Source organism: Neopelma chrysocephalum, unplaced genomic scaffold (genome assembly GCF_003984885.1).
Source record: "Neopelma chrysocephalum unplaced genomic scaffold, ASM398488v2 Primary Assembly neopelma1_74, whole genome shotgun sequence".
NCBI lineage: Eukaryota > Metazoa > Chordata > Aves > Passeriformes > Pipridae > Neopelma > Neopelma chrysocephalum.
Window position 1 is genome coordinate 2421247 of NW_020897735.1, and position 19498 is coordinate 2440744.

General features: G+C 48.1%; 1 protein-coding gene across 2 annotated transcripts in view; it reads left to right on the forward strand.

Moving 5' to 3' along the window:
- Positions 1-19498, forward strand: part of PAPPA (pappalysin 1) — a 182032-nt gene that overhangs the window by 156154 nt on the left and 6380 nt on the right. For both annotated transcript variants that reach the window (XM_027687758.1, XM_027687759.1), the window contains exons 20-21: positions 3649-3720; positions 8050-8148. In XM_027687758.1, the coding sequence (XP_027543559.1) occupies positions 3649-3720; positions 8050-8148 (171 nt within the window). The remainder of the gene's footprint in view (positions 1-3648; positions 3721-8049; positions 8149-19498) is intronic.

The window sequence follows — 19498 nt, forward strand, 5'->3', positions numbered from 1 at the left end:
GAGCTGCCAAGACTGACTATGCAGGCAGCAGGGAGAAAAAAGGGAAATAGCTCAGAGACAGCTTTGACAGCTCTTTCCCACTGACTGCAGAGAAACAGGGCAGACACCTAATTTCTTAGGTTGTCTGAATTTGGGTTCTTGCCTTTGTGCTGAGTGGGAACAGGCCAAACAATGTGCAGGCATGTGCATGCCTGGGAAAGCCTTCAAAGGGTTGGTGTGCCCTGACTCTGCTGAGCTGAGCGTGTCCATGGCCCCTCCACATGCCAGCGACGCTGCCCAACTGCTGGGGATGTGTTTTCCCACGTGCACTGCAAGCCTTGGGATTATAAATGCCCAAAACCCATCAGTGGGAATACTGCTTAAATACTCCCCTATTCATTCAAGCTTTGCAGTTTTCCTCCTGGCTTCCCCTCTGCCTTTTTTTGTGAGTTTTGGGCTCATTTTGCAGCAGGGAAACTGAGTCACAGAGCAGTGATGGGACCAACTGCAGTGCAGCTGCTCAGAACCCAGGGAGGCAGGAGATCCTAACCCGTCTGTAGCTACAGGAAGGAGCAGCCCCAAAGTGCTGTGTCTCCCCTCTCCTGGCTGATCCCCTCACCCCAGTGACATTAAGCCCATGGTTAATTGTCACGTTCATTTAGTGCCTGAGGAGCGAGTTAGCTGAGACCAGGAGATGCCAGTCCCTGGGCATCTGGGGGACACTTGACCCATCTAAGGTTGAGGAGAGCTCTCCACTGGCCTCTCTGAGGGAAACCCAATCCCCCCTGCAGCCCGCAAAGGGTTGACATCACTGTGTTAGTCCCACCACGGGAGGGAACCGCCGTGACCGGAGGCACTGGGTCTTCCCTCACAAGGAGAAAATGACAGCTTGATTTGCTTTCTTGGCTCTTTGTTACCTACTGTGGGAGCGCAGCCCTGCTCCCTCTCCCTTGGCAGCAGATGGAATCCCAGCCACCGACCGCAGATGTGGCTGGGTGGTGTTTCTGGGATGGGGACAGGGCTGGAGTCAATCCACCCGGCTGCACGGCGTTGGCCCGTGTGGGAGGGCAGCTGTGCTGCAAAAAGCCAGTGCGTGAGAGGAGCTGGGGCCACGAGGGCAGCATATGTCACCACAGCAGCACAGGGGACGGGGCTCACAGCGGCAGTGGCCAGATGGGCTTTCCCCATGCACCACCTGGCACATGGTGGTGGTCCTTCCACCCACCTCTTACAGCAGCCTGTGTCGGCCTTCTGAGTCCACCTTCCTTTCTGTGCACACTGATACCATCAGATCGTGGTCATGTACAACCTACACCCATCCTTGCTTCCTTTTCATACATTTCTTCATCTCAGTTGCCCCATGCAGCATCCTGTGGCACCTGCATGCCTCTTGGCATCGCAGGAGGCAGAAAAATGCCCAGCAACCCAAATCAATCCCAATTTCTCAATTTTCTAACCCAGTCTCTCCCTCTACCCAAACCTTCTCTCCCATTGCATTGCACACACCGCCGCAGCAGCTTGAGGGTACAAATAGGCTGGGGGGGGGGGGGAACTGAGGGCTTGGAAAACCAGCAAGAGGAACCAGGACCATGGCAGAGGGTTTTTCCTTCTGCTTTCAGCTCTGTGAATGTTAGCAGGATTGAATTCAGCTCCACTGGCAAAGGATCATCCAAGGGGAGGGTGAAGTAACAGGTATGAAGCTGTTGGTGGGTGCCACTCAGGAGCAATGGGAATGTCCCACTGACCCAGTGATTAACTTGGCACAAGGTCACCTGGCTCTCCTACACTGTGGAGAGCAACCTGGGGCTGCATTCCCATTCCCTGGAGAGCGTCCAGCCCAAGTCTGTGCAGTTCTTGGGACTGAAGATGACCTTGACTGAGCACTCAGAGAAGCAGAGACTTCACCTTCTACCCCTTCCTCTCAGGGTGGTGCTGGGTTTTTAACAGTGGGAGGGTCAGCAAAGCAGTCTGTGCATCCTCTGTGAGTGCTTGCTTTCACTTGGAAACCTCCTTTCTTCTTCAGAGCCTGGTTCAAGGCTACCCATCCTTTTATTGGCTCTGCGTGCTCACACACATTCACACATAGCGAGAGGTTTTGTAAATATTGATGCTTCTTACCAAGGGATTGTGAGATGCTCTTTGAAAGTGCCCTTCTTCCACTTATTGTCTGCTGGCCTTGGATACAGGAGGCAAACGCCTGAGTTTTTCTACTTTGTTTTAATTCTTGGGTTCAAACGCACTTGAACTGTTTCCTTTACTTTCCCCGCTCCTGGACTGTTGACTGACCTTGTTTATTTTCAAACCTAGAAAAGTTTCCTTTCTTTTCCCTCTGAAGTGCAATAAACAGAAGGGGGGGGAAGCAAACAACAAACCCCTCACCATTTGTGGCAGGCAACAGCCTGGAAATCTCCAGCTCTCTTGTCAAGATCTCTGGGGGAATGTCTGACACCTCAGGGCCCCCCACACCTTGCAGCCTCCCTCCCGAGGGATAAACAACATCCTCACCCCTCTCCCGGCCGCTTCTCCACTCACACAGACAGGCCCTGTTGCGAGGCAGGTGGGGCAAGCAGGGCTTGACTAATAGTGGAAAATCCGAGAGCATCGGAAAGATAAACAGCCGCAGTCAGATAGTATAAAAGTCCTTTTTCTAGCACGCGCCAGGTAAGCCTCAAATGACAGAAACTGTAAAAACACGCCGAGGTTCTCCTGCAGATGGATTAAATTAGCCCTCAGATAAACAGGGGAGGGGATGGCTTGTGCCTGGGGTCTTCCCAAATGTTAATCCCTTCCTTCCCCAGGCCTCCATCCAACCCCTCTCTTCAGGTGAGTGCCTATGTGTTCATCTTGCCCAACCTCACAGGGTAGTGCTCCATCCATGGACGATAACCCAAAATGAACCTTGTGCCCAATGTCCTGCTCAATGGATGGGAGTCCAATCTCCAGGACCTCCAGGGTACTGAACCACCATCTCCACTGACTGGTCAAAGATTTCATGCACTCTTAAAATCTAAGTGTCCATGTCTATGGTTGCCCTGCCTGTGTCATCATTGAGGGGGCTGGTCATCATTTTTGCCCAAAACTAGGCAGTCCAACTTTTTCTTCTAGAAAATCTGTAGACAGAGTTGGTAGAGAAATTAATTTAAAGCTCATAAAATGTAGTGGATAATGCTGTCCTCTCTGGGGGTTATTCTGACGGTGTGTGGTGGGAGGTGCTTTTATTTAAGATGGTGCTGAAATATATCTGAAAGTCCACCTTCAGCTGCTTCCATTTTCAAGAAGCCCAGGTACGATGGGCAGTGAAAGACACCAATGCTTTGCAGCACCAAAGAAATCCCTAAAATACCTCTCCCCTACCCAAGGGCAAGACAGTGGACCTGTGCCTTTGCCTTTCCCTGCCACGTTCCCCCACCATGAGTGAAATATTGGACATGACATTTTAGGAGAACCTTAAATATTATTTTAATCTCAAATGCTCTGTTATTGCAAGTGTCAAGTCCAACACTTCTTGTAAATACCTGGAGGACAGCCAGGTCCTGAGAACACAAGAGGTGTTAGGAACTGAACTTCATTGGTTAAGTACAGGAGAGCCACAGGAGCCAGCACTCTGACTTTCTGTACACTGATTTCTTTGTCTTAACCTGCTGGGTTTTTTTTTCCTCTTCCCTCCAGAGCGTTGTCTGCACGGCAGGACTCAAGTGGTATCCTCACCCTTCCCTGATTCATTGTGTCAAAGGCTGCGAGGTGAGTTTGGCGTTAGCTCAGGTGGTCCATGCTGGCTCCTAAATCCTGCAGGAACAGTCACAGCAGGCATGTGGGCTGTAAATGCTGGTTTTCAAGAGGGACAAACAGGATTTTGCCCCGATCATCCACTCAAACAGGCTGTGATTGCCTGCATCAGTTCTGACACTCAGTAGTGGAACTGGTGGTTTTCCTAGAGCCGATGGTTGGGTGTCTCTCACAGGAGTTACAATGATCAAGTAGCTCAAAAACATTGGTAGACCAAAAGAATTTCCCAGAATGTGGGAGTTTCTGGGAAATTGCAAAAACCTTCAGTTGTTTGTCCTTGATTTTGACATATTATTATAAGAGGGGCAATTCTTTCCAAGGCCAGTTAAGCTTTGGGCATTGGTGTGTGCAGAGGAACTTTAGGGAAGCCAGAGACAGAAATGAGACCACTGGGTGGACAGCACAGCTGGACAGTGAGCAAACAGCACATCCCTCCACTGAACCTCTATCTGAACCAGAAAATATAATCAGAAACACACAGTTACATTTAATCTGTGATACAATTTTACAGTCTTGCGTGTTACTTGAAGAAAGCAATTATTTTGAAGGATGATGTTTCTGCTGGCAGCAGTCTTTGAAAAGCCTGAGAAGACTTAAGATGATTCCAGTGGTTAAACAGGACTGGAGCACCTCTGTCTGGATCATGGCACTCCTGTGGTTCCCATTGTGCCAGCCCTTGAGTATCTCACCCGTGTCAAGAAGTCAATCCTCGTGGTACCTCTGTGAAGTTGGGAAGCTCCAATCCCATTTTAGGAATGGATAGCTCACAGGCAGAGGGATAGTTGGCTGCTTTAGTTACAGGGACAGGCAGTGGCAGAGCTGTGTCTTCCCCCCACATCTCCTGCCTTTCTGCTGCACTGGCCGTGCTCTCAGCACCCAGTAACCCAATTTTACAGGCCCATTGAAATTATTTGCCCAAAGTGGCAGAACATGGGACTGAATTCCTAAATCTGACACAAAGCTCCAGACCACATTGCTGTGCGATGGGATTTGTCTTGAAGTGAAAGACAGGTTTCCTTCGCATACAAATGCTGGGCCCAAGAGGGTAATAACTCTCCAACAATGTAATAGTTTCTGTCTAGTTGTTCCCTAAATGAAAAGCATTCTGCTGTCAGTGCTCTGAATGTCATAAGCCCTCTCACACATCGCTTTCATGCAGGCTGGCTGGGAGCCCCCATTCTCCAAAGAGAGCTGAAATAACATCCAGAGACCATTAAGAAATGCCATTCAGGTGCTGATGCACCATTGGGTATCCATTCTCCTGCTGTTTAAGGATAGTTGTTACTGAGGCAAACTTTGCAATGATGTAATAATTTACCAGAAGCCATTATTACTGACATGCTTCTTCTCAGCATTTTCTTCCCTTCCATCATTGCTAATTGCCAGAGCCCTCTGCATCAATAGGAACTTTCTTCTTTTCAACATTCATTCAGCAGTGTCACTGCATCACAATCTATCATCTTGGAAGGCTTTGCCCAGACAATTGATAATGGCCTCTAGCATCATTTTTAGAGCATGATGCTTCCAGGATCCACGGATGGGCCAGAGCTTGTTCTCTGGCATTAAGATTTCAGAAGAAATGCCATCTTCACCAAACCTTTTTTTTTTTTCCACGACTGTGGAAACAGCATCTAATAAGCCAGTAGCTCAATAATGCTGGGCCATTAAGCTGATACAGTCCCTAATGTATGGACATCCTTAGCATTAGGGAGGGTTCCCTGAACAGGAGGCTGTAAGTGGGGCATTATTTGACTCTTGGTGATCGCAGTGGGAACCCCGGCTGCTGCTGCAATGTGATTTTTTGTCGCTCCCTAGTGGCAGGAACAGAGGTTTATGAGTCAGCCCCGTACTTCTCAGCACCTAACTTAGGTGTTTCAGTAGAAAAGTAGTCCCTTTGGACTACCTGTATAGTCCTTCAAAAATATCAGAGCACTAAGACATGCAGGAAGAGCTGCAGAGACCTCACCCCCCCAGCCAGGGTCTCCCAAAAGAGGATTTTGGACCCAAATCAGAATAGATGCTATTTGTCCTACTCTTCCCCTCCAAAGGACTAGCTTGCCTAGTCTGTGCCAGAGCAAACTCTTCCACGAGCTTCTTTTACTGATTTTCCAGCATTCATAGGTGTAGGGTACAGGCATAGACATGGAAAATTAAAGTCAAGCTTTTCTTGACAAGCAGGCACAGCCAGGCAACACAAGGGAAACATGGAGAAGCCTACAAAATTTCCTGGGAGGTTGGGCAAAGTTCATGGTTTTAAATATGACCGTGTTGGCATCAAAATATCTCTTCATCTATTTATAAATCATTCCCTTTTAACTCTTAGCATATTAATTAAATTGGAAGGGCGTTTGCAAGTCAAAGGCTTTGCCTGTATAAATAAGTCAATATCTGTGGAACTAAGTGGAGTTAAGGCAGTTTAAAGAGACAGGAGCCTTATGCTATAACTCTGATTTCCTTGTCAACATTTGCCATATTTGCATGGAACTAAACAAGTATCACACAACGAATCAGTCACCTCCTGGTAGTCCTGCTGTGGTTTGATATTGCCATTGTTGGATGGATTTCCTGTACCTGATATAAATATTTAAATTTGCAACACATCAGCAGTAAAAATGTGCATTTGCACCACTCCAGAGAGTCCATTTCAACACTGATGAGCACGGCCATGGCTCACTCTGGGGAGAGCGCAGCGAGCTCTCATGGCTGGTTCTCCAGGTATCCATCATCAGGGAGACTCTGGTACTGCAATTGCTGCAAAATCCTCCCAGGAAACCTCCACAAGCCACCCCACCTGCTCTGCAAAGATGCCTTCTTGTAGGAAAGTCCCTGGTGTTTTTCTCAGCCAAGAATAAAGAAATTTTCCAAAGAGCAGATAAGATGGGAATTGCCCCATGAGCCTGTGTGTGTAAGAAGGGTTACAGAGATATGACTGGGCTCTCTGCTGAGCACCCATTTTTCTGAGCACTCACTGCTGGCTGAGATTCTCACAGGGGACCTTTTTTACCATCAGGCACAGTTTTGACTTCCAAGAAAGATTTCTGTACTTGCTGACCAAGAGGTCAGCAAGTGTAAAGAAATGTGTAAAGAATGTATAAAGAAAGACCAGACTTCAAGCCTTTCCTTCAGAACTGTGGTTGTTGTTCAGGTCCTGTGCAGCACATGGACTAGTGATCCCATTGCACAGACTAGTGACCACATTTTCTTTTTCAAGGTGGTTTATGAATTTTACTTAATAGCTCTCCACAACACCCCTCTGAATAATTGCCACTATCCCAGCTCTGAGCTGTGCAATGGAGGAAGATTATGTGTCATGGCCAAGGTCACACACAGTCACTGCTGGTTGGAGAAGAGGAGCACATGGTCCCTGTGCTGAGCTCAGACCACTTCCATTTCTCTCTGTGATTTGTTTTGTGCCCTCGTTGCTGACACGTGTTGCATAGTTTGGAGAACTGTGGTGAAAAGCACAGCTATTAAAAGCAAGCCTGTTTTGCTGTGATACATAACCTTCTTCTTATCCCACACAGTTCTGGAAGGTTAGCTTAAAATTATCAAAGGTGCCACAGTTTTAGATGCCTGGATGCTGTCTCTGGGCCTAGTCAAATTAATATTCCTGAAGCATCCTCTTATGTGGGATGTGAAAAGCCAACAAGGGCTCATTTCCCTTTCATCTACTGTCCTTTTTTTTCTGTCTGCTTTGAAGGGAAAGGGGAATAATTATCTTTGGCTTTTCAGGGCAGTTGGTAATGTTACAAACTATATGGCTCCATCAAGTCTTCATGTTTTCCTTCTGAAATGGTGTTACACGTTTTAGAATTATAAAATCATAGAATGGGTTGGGTTGGAAAGGTCCTTAAAGGTGATCTTGTTCCAACACTCCTGCCATGGGCAGGGACACCTTCCACTAGACCAGTTACTCCAAGCCCTGTCCAACCTGGGCTTGGACACTTCCAGGGACTTCCAGGGGCAGCCACAGCTTCTCTGGGCAACCTGTGCCAGTGTCTTACCAGCCTCACAGACAAGGATTTCTTCCACATATCTAACCTAAACTTCCCCTCTCTCAGTTTGAAGCCATTCCTTGTCCTCTCACCACAGTTCCTGATGGACAGTCCCTCTCTGACTCCCTTGTAGGCCCCTTTAGGCACTGGAAGGTGCTCTGAGGTCTCCACACAACCTTCTCCCCTCCAGACTGAACAGCCCCAACCTTCCCAGCCTGTCTCCATAGGGGAGGTGCTCATTTTATCCACGTGCATGGTCTCAGTCTTTTCCTGCTTTTTCCTTTTTCAGCCTTTCATGGGGGACAACTACTGTGACTCCATCAACAACCGAGCCTTCTGCAACTATGATGGTGGGGACTGCTGCGCCTCAACAGTCAAGACCAAAAAGGTAGGGATGCCCCTTCCTCTTTTCACTGGGAATTCCTTGGTGACTGTTGCTTTGTGCCTGGAAAAATGATTATTTTTTTTCTAGAACAGGGGAGGTCCAAGGTCTCAGGAGGACCTTCAGCATCAGTTCACCACAGGCACTGAGTTCTTGCTGCTTCATTTTGAAGTCCTCTCTTGATGTGCATTTCCCACCATAACCCACCTTACACCTGTGCGAGGCAGGTTCTTAAATAACATTTTCAGAGGTGTTGATTCATTCTTATTTACCATAAACCCAAGCTTCTCTATGGGCAAGGGCTGGCTGTCTCTAAAACTTGGGGCATGTTCAGCAGCAAAGCTGTACCTACTGCTCAGGAGACCTTCACCCAGAAACAGTGAGAAGGGGGTATTTTTCCATCCTGATATCCACTCTCAATGCTCCAAAGGGAAATTAAAGGTTAAGAGTCTTTAGGAAAAGAGCAGAGAGCAAAAGGAAAGTGGCTCTGTACTTTGATCCCTGTGTGTGCCTGGCTTGTTGCTGACCATCCCATCCCAAAGTGGGACAGAGGAGGTTGTGGAACAGGGCAGCAGGGCTGAGTGGAGATGGAAATACCTTCTGCACAGAGACCACACAGAGAAGAACCTTGCAAAAGGAGACAAGTTAGTAACAGAGACCTATAAAATCATTGTTTAATGTAGGGAGGATGCTTAGGAAAGTAAAATCCACCGGTTTTTATCACACAGCAGCAAGGGTAGTGAAGTGGTAATTTCCTGGAAACAGGATCCAAACAAATGAAAGAACCTCCTTACTGGCACAATGTGTGTTTGAGTGATAGGATGCATTGCCACAGAGTATTATTAAGAACAAAAATATAGTTGAAGTAAAAAAAAGAATAGGCCTATTTGTGGAGGTTTGCTGTGTCAGTGGCTATTAAATGCTGTGATCTGGATGCAGTTTCTGGCCCAGGAATATTTAAACCACTGACTGCCTGAGCCTGGGGAAGGGTCTCTCCACACATCCCTTTTTTTAATGCTTCTTTAGCACCCATTTCTGACCATGTTAGAGACGGTGACTGGAGTGATAGAGCTTGTGGCTTGGAGCAGTACAGCATTTCATATGTTTCTAACCACTGAATTTGTTTCCAAAGAAAAGAAAGCAAATTTTATCCTCTGCCATGTGAATATTTTATCTTACCTTCCAGATTTTAGTGTAGAACAGAATGAAAATTCAATAAGTAACTGATATATATTAATAAACAACCAAACTTGAGTGAGCTTGGGCTCAGCCTATGACACCATCTGTGTCACCCAACTGAGGAAGAATGTCCTCCGTAGGAAACAGTTCCTTTATAAACCAAATTTGGCTGGAGGATTCTTTTCCTTGGTTCAGCTTTGGGGGCTGTCTCTGGCCCATCTGGGAACACTGGGGAAGGGGGATGGACGTGTCTTGGCAAGTGGAAGGAGTGAATTTCTCCACTGGGGAAGACACAGAGGAAGAGGTAGTTTGCCTAAATGTGCCTTTTTTTTTTTTGACAAATATTCCCTTGTATTGCTTTTGAGAGAGGACCTGAGAATCCTGTTCAGGGAAGCACAGGCAGGTGAGCTCCTCTGTTCCTCACGGGTGGAGTAGGGCATGGAGGGCCCACAGAGGGCTCCCTGCTGAAACAACCTCTGCAGAGATGAGGGGGGTGACAGGCAGTGGCTCATCTCTAGTCGTCTCCAAGAAGAGATTCCTATCTCTGGCTGATTTTCCACCTCCTGGGGAGGAGCAGCCCAACGGCAAGCACAGCTTGCTCACTGACCTCCCACCAGCCAGGAGGGCAGAGCTGGAAGTGCCCGGTAGCTCAGCATGGTGTAGGTCTTCTCCTCCCAAAACAGCCTGCCTGGGAAACTTTATCTCACTGCCTCAGGGCTTGAGAGCAGGCGATGAAAAATCCCAAGCAGTGCCAGAGGAGGGGAAGTGAGGTGCCTGGGAGGAGACCGACCCAAACCAGCCCCATCAAGGCAGGAGCTAAGGGCACAACCTACTGCTGGGGTGGGGATGGGACTGAAACACAAGGGACATGAGAGCTGAATTGTGGGGGAGAGGGATAGGATTAAGGTTTGGGAGCAGAATTTATTGCTGAGCAGGGAGTTGAGGCAGAGTAGGATCTGCACAGAGTCGTGAGCACTTACCAGCCAGGCGACTCACGCTCAAAATATCTGCTGGCTTCACTGCCACCCAGAAATGGTGACCTCCCAAGGAGGGGAAGCACTTTGTAGCCCAGTGGGTTACTGGTTTCTGTGCTAAAACTGCCTGATGCAAAGGGCAAATGGTCAGAGACGGGCAGCTGGTCACACGTCTGATGGATTTCCCTCATGGAAGGGGAGGTTCTGTAGCTTTGTGGAGGTAAGTTCTGTTTTCACAGACTTCACTGGGAGCTGGATCACTGCAACTTGGGGAATTAGACTTGCCCTATCTGGTAATTTAGGAACACCCATCCTAGAGATCACAGGGCTGAGCTTCCCCAGCACACTTTCAGCTTCCAAAATCTCCTCTCTCCCAAAACACCGACGACACTGCAGGTGCTGAATGAGACACTCGGGGGGGAGCGAGAAAAAAAGCCAACAACACCTTCTCCTTAGACCTTCCACACTAAAAGCAAGATGCTAAGTCCCAGTTTATTACATTTATAGGGTAAAGGGGGGAATAATAACCCAGTCAGAGGGGCTGTGGGGTCAGGGCCGAAGAGGCAGCAGGCAGCACCTCGCTCCTGCAAAGCAGCCGCCGACACCTGCGGCAGCAGCCGTGGGGCCGTGGGGTTTGGCTCTGCGAGTTATTTTCCCGTCTGAGGCCTTTGACTGAGACCAGATTTCAGGCAAGGCTGTTCAAATACAGCCCTCCCTTTGAAGAGGTTTATGAGTGGAGCGTTACAGGAGATATTCCAAAGGGAAAAACAATGAAAGGTGAGAGAAAAGGGAGCTGAATAAAAATACTCCGCATACCAAATCCTTCCAGCACAGTTTGCCACCTACTTAAAAAGGCACAGTTTTAAAATACACATCGGGTGTAAAAGCCAAAAACCTGGAGGAGACATAGGGAGGGGCAAGTCCAGCTCTGTTAATTCCAATACCAGATGAGGATGTATTTTCATACAGTTGTAGAAAGAGCGAGACACATGAAAGAGACTTGCTTTGCTCCTTTTCTTTCAGGGTTACACACGATGTGGCAGATGTGTCAGTCTTTTAAAGCCCCTGCAAGTTTACCCATAAATGTCCAACATTTATGCAACACCTGTTTTTCTCCCAGAATGTCACAGGACATTTTAAAAGCTTTAGATTTATCATGTTTTCCCCGCTGCAGCCATCGCCGAGGTGACACATGGTTCACATTTAACAGAACATAGCAACTCGGCACATTATTTTAGGAAAGGGCTGAAGATTAACATCGCACCATGTGAAGATTCAGGAGTTAACAGTCGAGTAAGAGCTGGCTTCAGATCTTTAGTGTCCGCAAACTGTCAAGACTTAAGTTTCACTGCAGTCCCACTACCCTCCCAAACACACTTTCAGCTGCACACAGTGTTGTGAACAGGCTGCCTGAAAGCAAAACGCTTCAACCCATATTCCCTTTAATTCTGAGCCCTCTTAATGTGAGATTTTCCACGCTCCTGTTTTGTTGCCCTAAAAATGCACAAGGGACTTGCAGGCAGCAGTCGCTTATCCCATGTTTTCCCTCTGCATTAGCAGGGAATGACCTTGTGCATTTTCAGCAGCGAGCAGGGAACGGAGCAGTGTGACTTATCTGACCAACCACCAGCTAATCAGCGCTGCTGCTTAGATAGGAAATAATGAGTATTTGCCCTGCACTGTTCACAATCAGGCTGGAGAGCTTAAAAGAAATCATTAAAAGACCTCTTTTGAATGCTACAAAGCAGCATCGAATAAATTCAGTCATATTCTGGGCATAAATTCGTGGCAAGTGCAGTCAGCAAGCAGGAAAAAGAGACATTCATCAGCTTAATTATTTGTCGCGCGCTAATTGATCGGCGTCGTCCTGCAGCGGGCGGGAAGCCAGGGCTGGCACAGGGATGAGTGCCACCCAAGGAAGCAGGGACATGGGCAAGGCTGTGTGGGGAGCAGGGGGCAGAGGGTGTTGGGGCAGAGGACGGGGTTGTGCTGCTCAGAGCTTGCCCTGTGCATGACCCAGGAGCAGCTCTGAGAGACAGGAAGGCCATTGCCGGCCAACCTCCAAGGGAGAGAAAGCTTCTGTTGTGTATCTGGAGGGGATAAAGTCTTCCGTGAAGGACAAAGCAAAAATCCCATCTCCTTTTAATCTTCCTCCCCTCCTGACCCAGCACAGGTTGCCAGCTCCCTTCTGCCTGGCTGCTCTAGGAAGCTGCTTCTTGCTTTGTATTCTGCCGCAGATAAAAGAAGACACAATTTATTTTTTTCTTTTATAAAACATTACATCTGTGACACTGCCAAAGTGAGAAAAATAAATAACCTGGGCATAACTGTTTGTCTCTGGGCTGTTGGCTGCCTGTGAGGAGCTCGTGGAGTGTGCAGCATTACAGGGACAGTCTCTGGCTGTTTCCTTCTGATTCATTTCAGGAAATCTTCTCCCCAGTCACTGTCTCCTCCACTTCTTTTCTCTTCCCCTTCCCTTTTATAAGTTTTCCCTGGACAAGTCTGTCTAGAAAGGCTTCACAGAAATCAGAAATGTCTTTCTTTACGCTCTGCTTATGTACTTTGTTCCAGACTCGTATCACAGGTTTGCTTAGTTGATGGTCCTGCAGTCTGGTCTCTGCAGATTAAAATACAATGAATTTGCTGCTTTAAAATTCCCTCAACTTCAACTATTTGCAAGGATGAACTTTCATCTGTCTTTCCTCTCTGCCTTTCCTTTTTGTCACATAAGTGGTAAACCTACAGCTCCCATGAGAAAAACCTGCCTCACTCACTTATCACTCAGTTTTTCCCTCAACTGCTTTGCCCCACAGCACTTAGAAAAAAAAGAGAAAAACTGTCCCGTCCCTTCAGCCTCTTGACATTTCTGCCCAACACCTTGGAGAGGAAAACCAGCGAGTGCCTTGGCGGAAAACAAATGAGGACTTGTGGTAGATAGAGGGCCGTGTGGGATTCATCCAAAGCTTTCCTTATCTAAAAGATAGGCGAGTTATCAAAACCTCTTCAGAGCCTTTATGGCCGAGAATTCAAGGCCTAAAGAAAGGAGCTTTGAACTGAGGGGCTGCTGCTGGCTCCAGCAGGGATTTCCAAAGGCTGTCCCTGTCTCCCCAGAAAAGAGGGAGGTTTGCTGCACTCCTACCCCTAAGCCAACAGAAATAACCTCTTCTTGGAGAAATAAGTGCCTTCTCCCAACTCTCTAACTGCAACACAGACCTGTGTTGGAGAATCTCAGATCTTACTTTGTTCACAGAACATGGTTTTGAGGCAGTTGCTGCCATTAGCAGCCTAAGTGACCACCCCGGCTGAGGAAAGTCTGCTTATCCAGAAGAAGTGATGCTCCAGTGCTGCTCCCAACAACTTGAATGTCCCCAGCTGGGTGTGTTTGTCAGCTCTATAATTAGCAGGGGAGATACAATGAATGGTGGGTGAGCAGGGAGGAAGGAAGGATACAATGTGGAGTGTTGCTTCATGCCTCTGGAAGCGGCTGAGCACTCCAAGCACGCTGGTTCACCCCGATGTGTGGGTGAAATCGCTTCCCCACGAGCTGTTGGTCTCAGGCTGTAGCTGTTTGCCATGTGAGGAGCGTTTTCAGTCAGGATGGGTTGGAATGGGAGCTTATTTTGGGGCTCAAAGCTTGGTTTCATAATCGTTCAGGGAGGCTTTCCAGGCGGCAATAAATTAAAAGCAGTGATGGTAGTAGCACATGTTGCCTATCCTGAGAGAGAACGTTCTTGGCTTCAAGGGACATGGGGCTTCCCACAACATACGGCGTTCCCAGGGGATGTGCTAGTGGAGGGTGTTTGCTTTGCTATCCGACCTCACTTCATTAGCAAGTGTTACAAAAACCAGCGAACAAACCTTCCCTGCTCCACCGCCAGCTATTTGGCCTCTGGGTGGTCTGGCTCCTATTAAATCTTTGGTGATTATTTAGACTAATTACATTCATGTTTGCACAATCAGTAGCACGAGGGTAGGAAGCACAGCTGATTGCTGAGCAACTGAGCTCCATGTGGTTTGGCACACGGGCTCCCTCGCTCTGCTCAGCGGGCAGGCGGGGATGCGGGGATCCATGCGGGCAGGGCTTTCCCGGGAATCCCTGCTGGCCTTGGGCCATCCTGCTTCCACTGGTTCTGGCGAGGCTGCTCCCAATTTACACACGACGGAGAGAGCGGAGCATCTGTTGGGTTCAGCTGAGCTGCATCTTGATACACCACGTTTGCTGGTTTCGGTGGGAGAAGGCTCGGTTTATGGTGGAGCAGTTAACAAAAATTCAAGCTTTTAGAACTGCATGTGCTGCATGGAGAGGGGGTTTCCTGCCAGCTCTGTCTTTGCCTTTCCCAGGCCCTCTGGAGCAGTGCCCTAGGTGTGAACCTGCATACCAGCACCCAGAGTTAAAAGGGGGCTCGCTCCTTGTCCGTTATCTCAAACTGGTGACCTCAATGCCAAAAAACACTGAGAAGACCCTTACAAGATGCATTTTTGTCCCACAAGGGCCTTGTCAGGGAACAGAATACTGCCTGTTGTTTGAGCTGTGAGGCTCTGGGAGGTGCAGGGCTGTGACACTCAGCACAGGGTGCCACACTTATCTCACAGGCCACGCTGCCCGCGGAGGCTGTGCCTGTGCTGCACCCTCTGTAGCACCAGTTAGGCCTGTCTGGGAGATTTCGCAAACACTTCAGGGCTGAAATCTAACAACAGGCTGTTTCCCAACACTTTGCAGCCCTCCCCCCCTCCCAGGGACCAATCCTGCCTGCCCTGGTGCTGCTGTGAGCCAACCCCAGGTGCTGAGTAGGAGGCACAGCCAGGTCAGCCTGATACCAGCCTCTGTCGGGGACGAGCTTCCAGCCTTTGCAGAGCTGTTTCCCATCCCTCCCTGTACCTGTCTGGGATTTCTCCTGTCAACATTCCCACCATTTCCCTATGGACTGGCCTTTCTCAGCAGGGATCTGCCTTGGGATGTCACCAGCCTCTTCAGATAGATGCGTGTAGCGAGGAGTTGTGACCTCTCACTCATTCCATGACCCGGATCCTAGTTCTGTGCTGGTCTGTTGTATCTTTGTCTTTGTTCCCATAGTTGGCAGCATGTCATCCAGGACAAATCCAGCCCTGTTTCCAAGAGGCAGCTTGGGTTTTATCCAAGGTCTTATTGTTTGGGGTGGGAGAGGATGCTTAGGGCTCCCATGCCTTGGTGGAGAATGAAGTCTGGGTTCATGCCCCGTGCAGCACGGGTGGTGAGCTGATTGAGGTGATGGTGTCTTGGATCTCCTGTGCATTACACCCAGGACATCCATGCCATCCTCCTGCCCAACCCCTCATCCACCTGCTGTCCTTGCTCCTCTGGGTTCAGAGCAGGGTGCCCTGCACGCTCTGGGTGATGGGCATGATGTAAGTCATGTCTGTTTTCTCTTGATGATGGATAGGTCTGTGGTCCAGTGTGGTTCTGGGGTGACTCACATCCCCTTGAGTGCTGTCCATCCACTCCATGGCTGTTCTGGATCATCTCCAGGAGATGTGTGTGTGTGTAGGGGGGTACATGTAGGCATGTGGAGCTGTGTTCTTCAGTTATGCCTTTTTCAACCTATTTTAGTTAGTCTGAGGGTACAGTATCTTGCACTACTGCATGAAATGTCCAATCCAGGCTGTAAGCTTAATTTTTATCTTTTTCTTCCTGCCCTCCAAGGTATTTGCCAGGTTTTCAGGGAGATAAATGTAGGTGAAATGCAGGGCTTGGCAGGTGGAAGGAAGAGGAGCTGATTCCTTACTACTGGCTCTACAATGGGTATATCTGGGAATTTCAATGCAGGTAATATATTCTGTTAATGAGTTGGGCTTTCACAGACCTATTTAAAAAGAAAATAGGCAGTTAATCTTGGAGTATGTATATCTGGGCTCCACACCTAAATGGGCTATCATTCAGCAAAAGGTTCAGCATTTATTATTTCTAGCACATCCAGCAGCTTTATTCATGGTTGTGCACTCCAGAGGGCTGTCACTGTGTGAGCCCAAGGCAATAGACAGTCCTTCTTCTAAGGGGTTTTACATTTTCTCTGAGCTGGGTACTTCTGACAGTCCCGCTGGATTCTGTGTGTGGGTTAGATTCCCTAAATACCTATGGAAATCAGGTCCTCAGGGAACTCAAATGTGTATTTGTTGTAAATGTTGTTTAAAGTGGAAACCCTGCATTACTGTGAAGTGTTTGGAGAATTTTGTCGTGTCTAATATAACTGTGGCTGTGCTCATAGAAATCTCTGCCTTTTCACATAATAGAAAACTGATCTCTGGAGCTCAGTGCCATAAGACAAAACAATTCATCTATCTGGACAATAGCACTGTAAAAATCGAATTGCATAAAAAGCCTCCATAAGGGACATAAAGTGAATAAGACTGATCTGATCAGGAAGAAACCCTCCTACACTCAGGCTACCCACTGCTGGGAGCTGCTGCTGAGCCACAGAGCTGTCTGCTCCTGGGGCCACAGCTCTGCTTCAGAGAGAAAGCTTCTGCTCTTCTGTCCATGACCGCTATTAGGAGACCAGGGGCTTCCAGGAGGACAACACACAGCAAGACATTTCTTCTCTAGTGGCTCCATCTCACCAGGAGTTGGTTGTAATGCAGTGGGGATCCAGTCTTGAACATACACCTTTTCAGGTCACCCCAGTGCTGAGCACAGGCTTAGGGTGAGCTGTAGGAAAGCCCAGGGGAAAACAAGGGACTCACAAGGAGAAATGGGAGGAGAAGGAATGAAGGAGGTAGATCACTTCAGGCAACAGCAAACTCATGCCAGTTTGGGTGTCTGTGGCCACTGTTTGAACACAGCCCACAGAGGAGGTGAGGGGAACACGAGCTGGTCATTTGGAGACACAGCCATGCAGGGCTATCTTTCCCTCTTAGCTCTGATGTTCCTGCAGGTGAACTGGGAGCATGTCTGGGATCTTTGTGCCTCCAACATGTCCCACTTAAGCATGGACAGCAGCAGAGATGAAGTGCAGTAGGCTGTCAGGACTAATGTCAGCCACTTTACTGAACTGCCTGAATTGGGTGTCCTGTGTTCAGTGCAAAGGGTGGATCCACCTTCCCTGTCTCCCCTTTGAATGAAAAGGCCACTTAATCACCTTTGTCAGGCTGTGACAGAAAAACACAGTGAATCCAGGCCAGGGAGAGGAAAAAGCTTGATGAAGACAAATGAAGGAATCAGGGTCCCAGGTCTCACCTCCAACCAGTAGCTTCCTTGTACAACAGGGAGGATTTTCTAAGTCAAAATCATTGCCAAATGTAGACTGAACTGAATGAATCAGTGAAAAAATAAAAAGAGCAGGAAACTCTAGACATATTTAAACATTTTGTTTGAGCATTTTCTAAGTGAAACAGGTTTTTATTTGAAGACATAATGTTTGCTGTGAAATAGTCTTTTTTATTTGTTTGTCTTGAAGGGAAAGGTCAAACCTGAAATGCAGTAGATAATCGAAACCAAAATGTTTCCTTCTACAGTGAACAGAAAAACTCAATTTTTTTTCATGTATCTTTTCTTTTTTGTTTCCAGTATTTTAATTCAGTCATTAAACAAACCCTCCTCAGCCTCCTCCCCAAACCCCATTGTTTGCAGACTTCTCTGTTTTCCTATCTAAGAATATTCATAACACTGTGATACGAGACAGTCCTGCTCGGGCTGGCTTCTGTTGGATCAAGTGACCCTTAAGCTCCTATTGTTTTCTGCAGTTTATAAGCTTACTTAGTTGCCAATTATTTGAATTCATTTGCTTTTAACTTTTTGGACTATCTCTTCTCTTTGCAACCTCCACATTAGTGCAGTTTGTAGATTCAGATTATTCAGCGGTTGGTTATTTAGTTCACAAGTCTCCAAGGCCGTGATGAAGAGCCATCACCCTGTTCTACCTGGAGGGCCACGTCTTGTGTGAATGAAGTCAGAAGCAGAGGGAGGAGGCTCTCTAAGCCCTGATTTGGTGATGAGCCTTGGCTATTTAATGTCTCTGTCAGCATGTCCCTGCCTTAGGCTCCCCAGTTGTGAAACGAAGCTCCACACCCCTCCTTCCCGTTCTTGTGCGCGTCAGGAGAAAGACACGTTGGACGTGCAGGGACACGTGTGGAAGGTCTAGGTGGAGATGACAGCACGGTGCTGGGTCCACATTCCTAGATGTGCTGTGGGTGATACACAGGGAACAGGCAGACTCAGGCTTCATAGCCTGGAGAAAGTGTTTATGAAAGAGAGAGTGAACGTGTGGCAGCAGAGCCAAGGGAGGCAGACGGAGCGCGCGAGTGCAGCCCTCACCGTGAACATTGGAGCAGGTTGTGGCACTGCCTTGGAAGGGGTGTAAAGGAAGGGAATGAGCTCATTTGCTCTGTGCAGATGGGAGAAATTCTTGGGAATTCACTTCAGGGCAAGTGAGACACTGTTCCACCACCACCTCCTATTTTTCAGGTAAATACTATGATGCAACAGGCCAAAATCAACTTTCACTAGCTAGGCATTGCAGGGTAATGTTTCAGCTCCTTCTCATGCTTATCCAGAGGGATCATGGATAGATGACAGCCAGTGCACGTAGCAGCATCTCATTGCATTCCTTTGCAGTTCCTCAGTGCCCCTTAGCTGCATCTCCTGACCTCAAACACGAGAGGTGTTCAGAGAAGTCTCTGCTGGACTCCACTGATCTGCAAGATAGTGTTTGGTTCCATTCCTAAGGAATTGAAACCAAGAACATCCACAGTTAAATGCACAAATGGAGTTAGGCATGGCAGCAGCACCCAAGCCACAGGGCCCTTCTGTAGAATGATGCCCTACAGAGGGGAGATTATGTCCCAGGAGTAGGGTTCCCCAAAGCCCCCATGCTGGAGGTGAGTAGAAGTGCTACAGAGGGGCTGGAGTTGGGACCTGCCAGACCCAGCAGTGTTTGGTGAGCATCTGTTTTGGTCATGTGAGATGAGGGTTTGTAACCTTGCTGTGCTTTAGTGTTTGCAGCCATTTGGGTAAGTCTAGCTTTCAGAAGCTGGTGCTGTAATGTGACCAAGCACTGTGGTAGGTACCCCAAAAAGCCCCAGAGTTGCCTGAGAAGTACCTGTCTCCTCAGCCAGTTGTGTTCTTGTGCTTGATGGGAACTGTGAAGGGAGTATATGCTGACAGGTTGACCAGGTTCTTCTTTTCACAGCCTTTCATATAGACAGGTAGTTCACCTGAGGCCTAGGTGTAC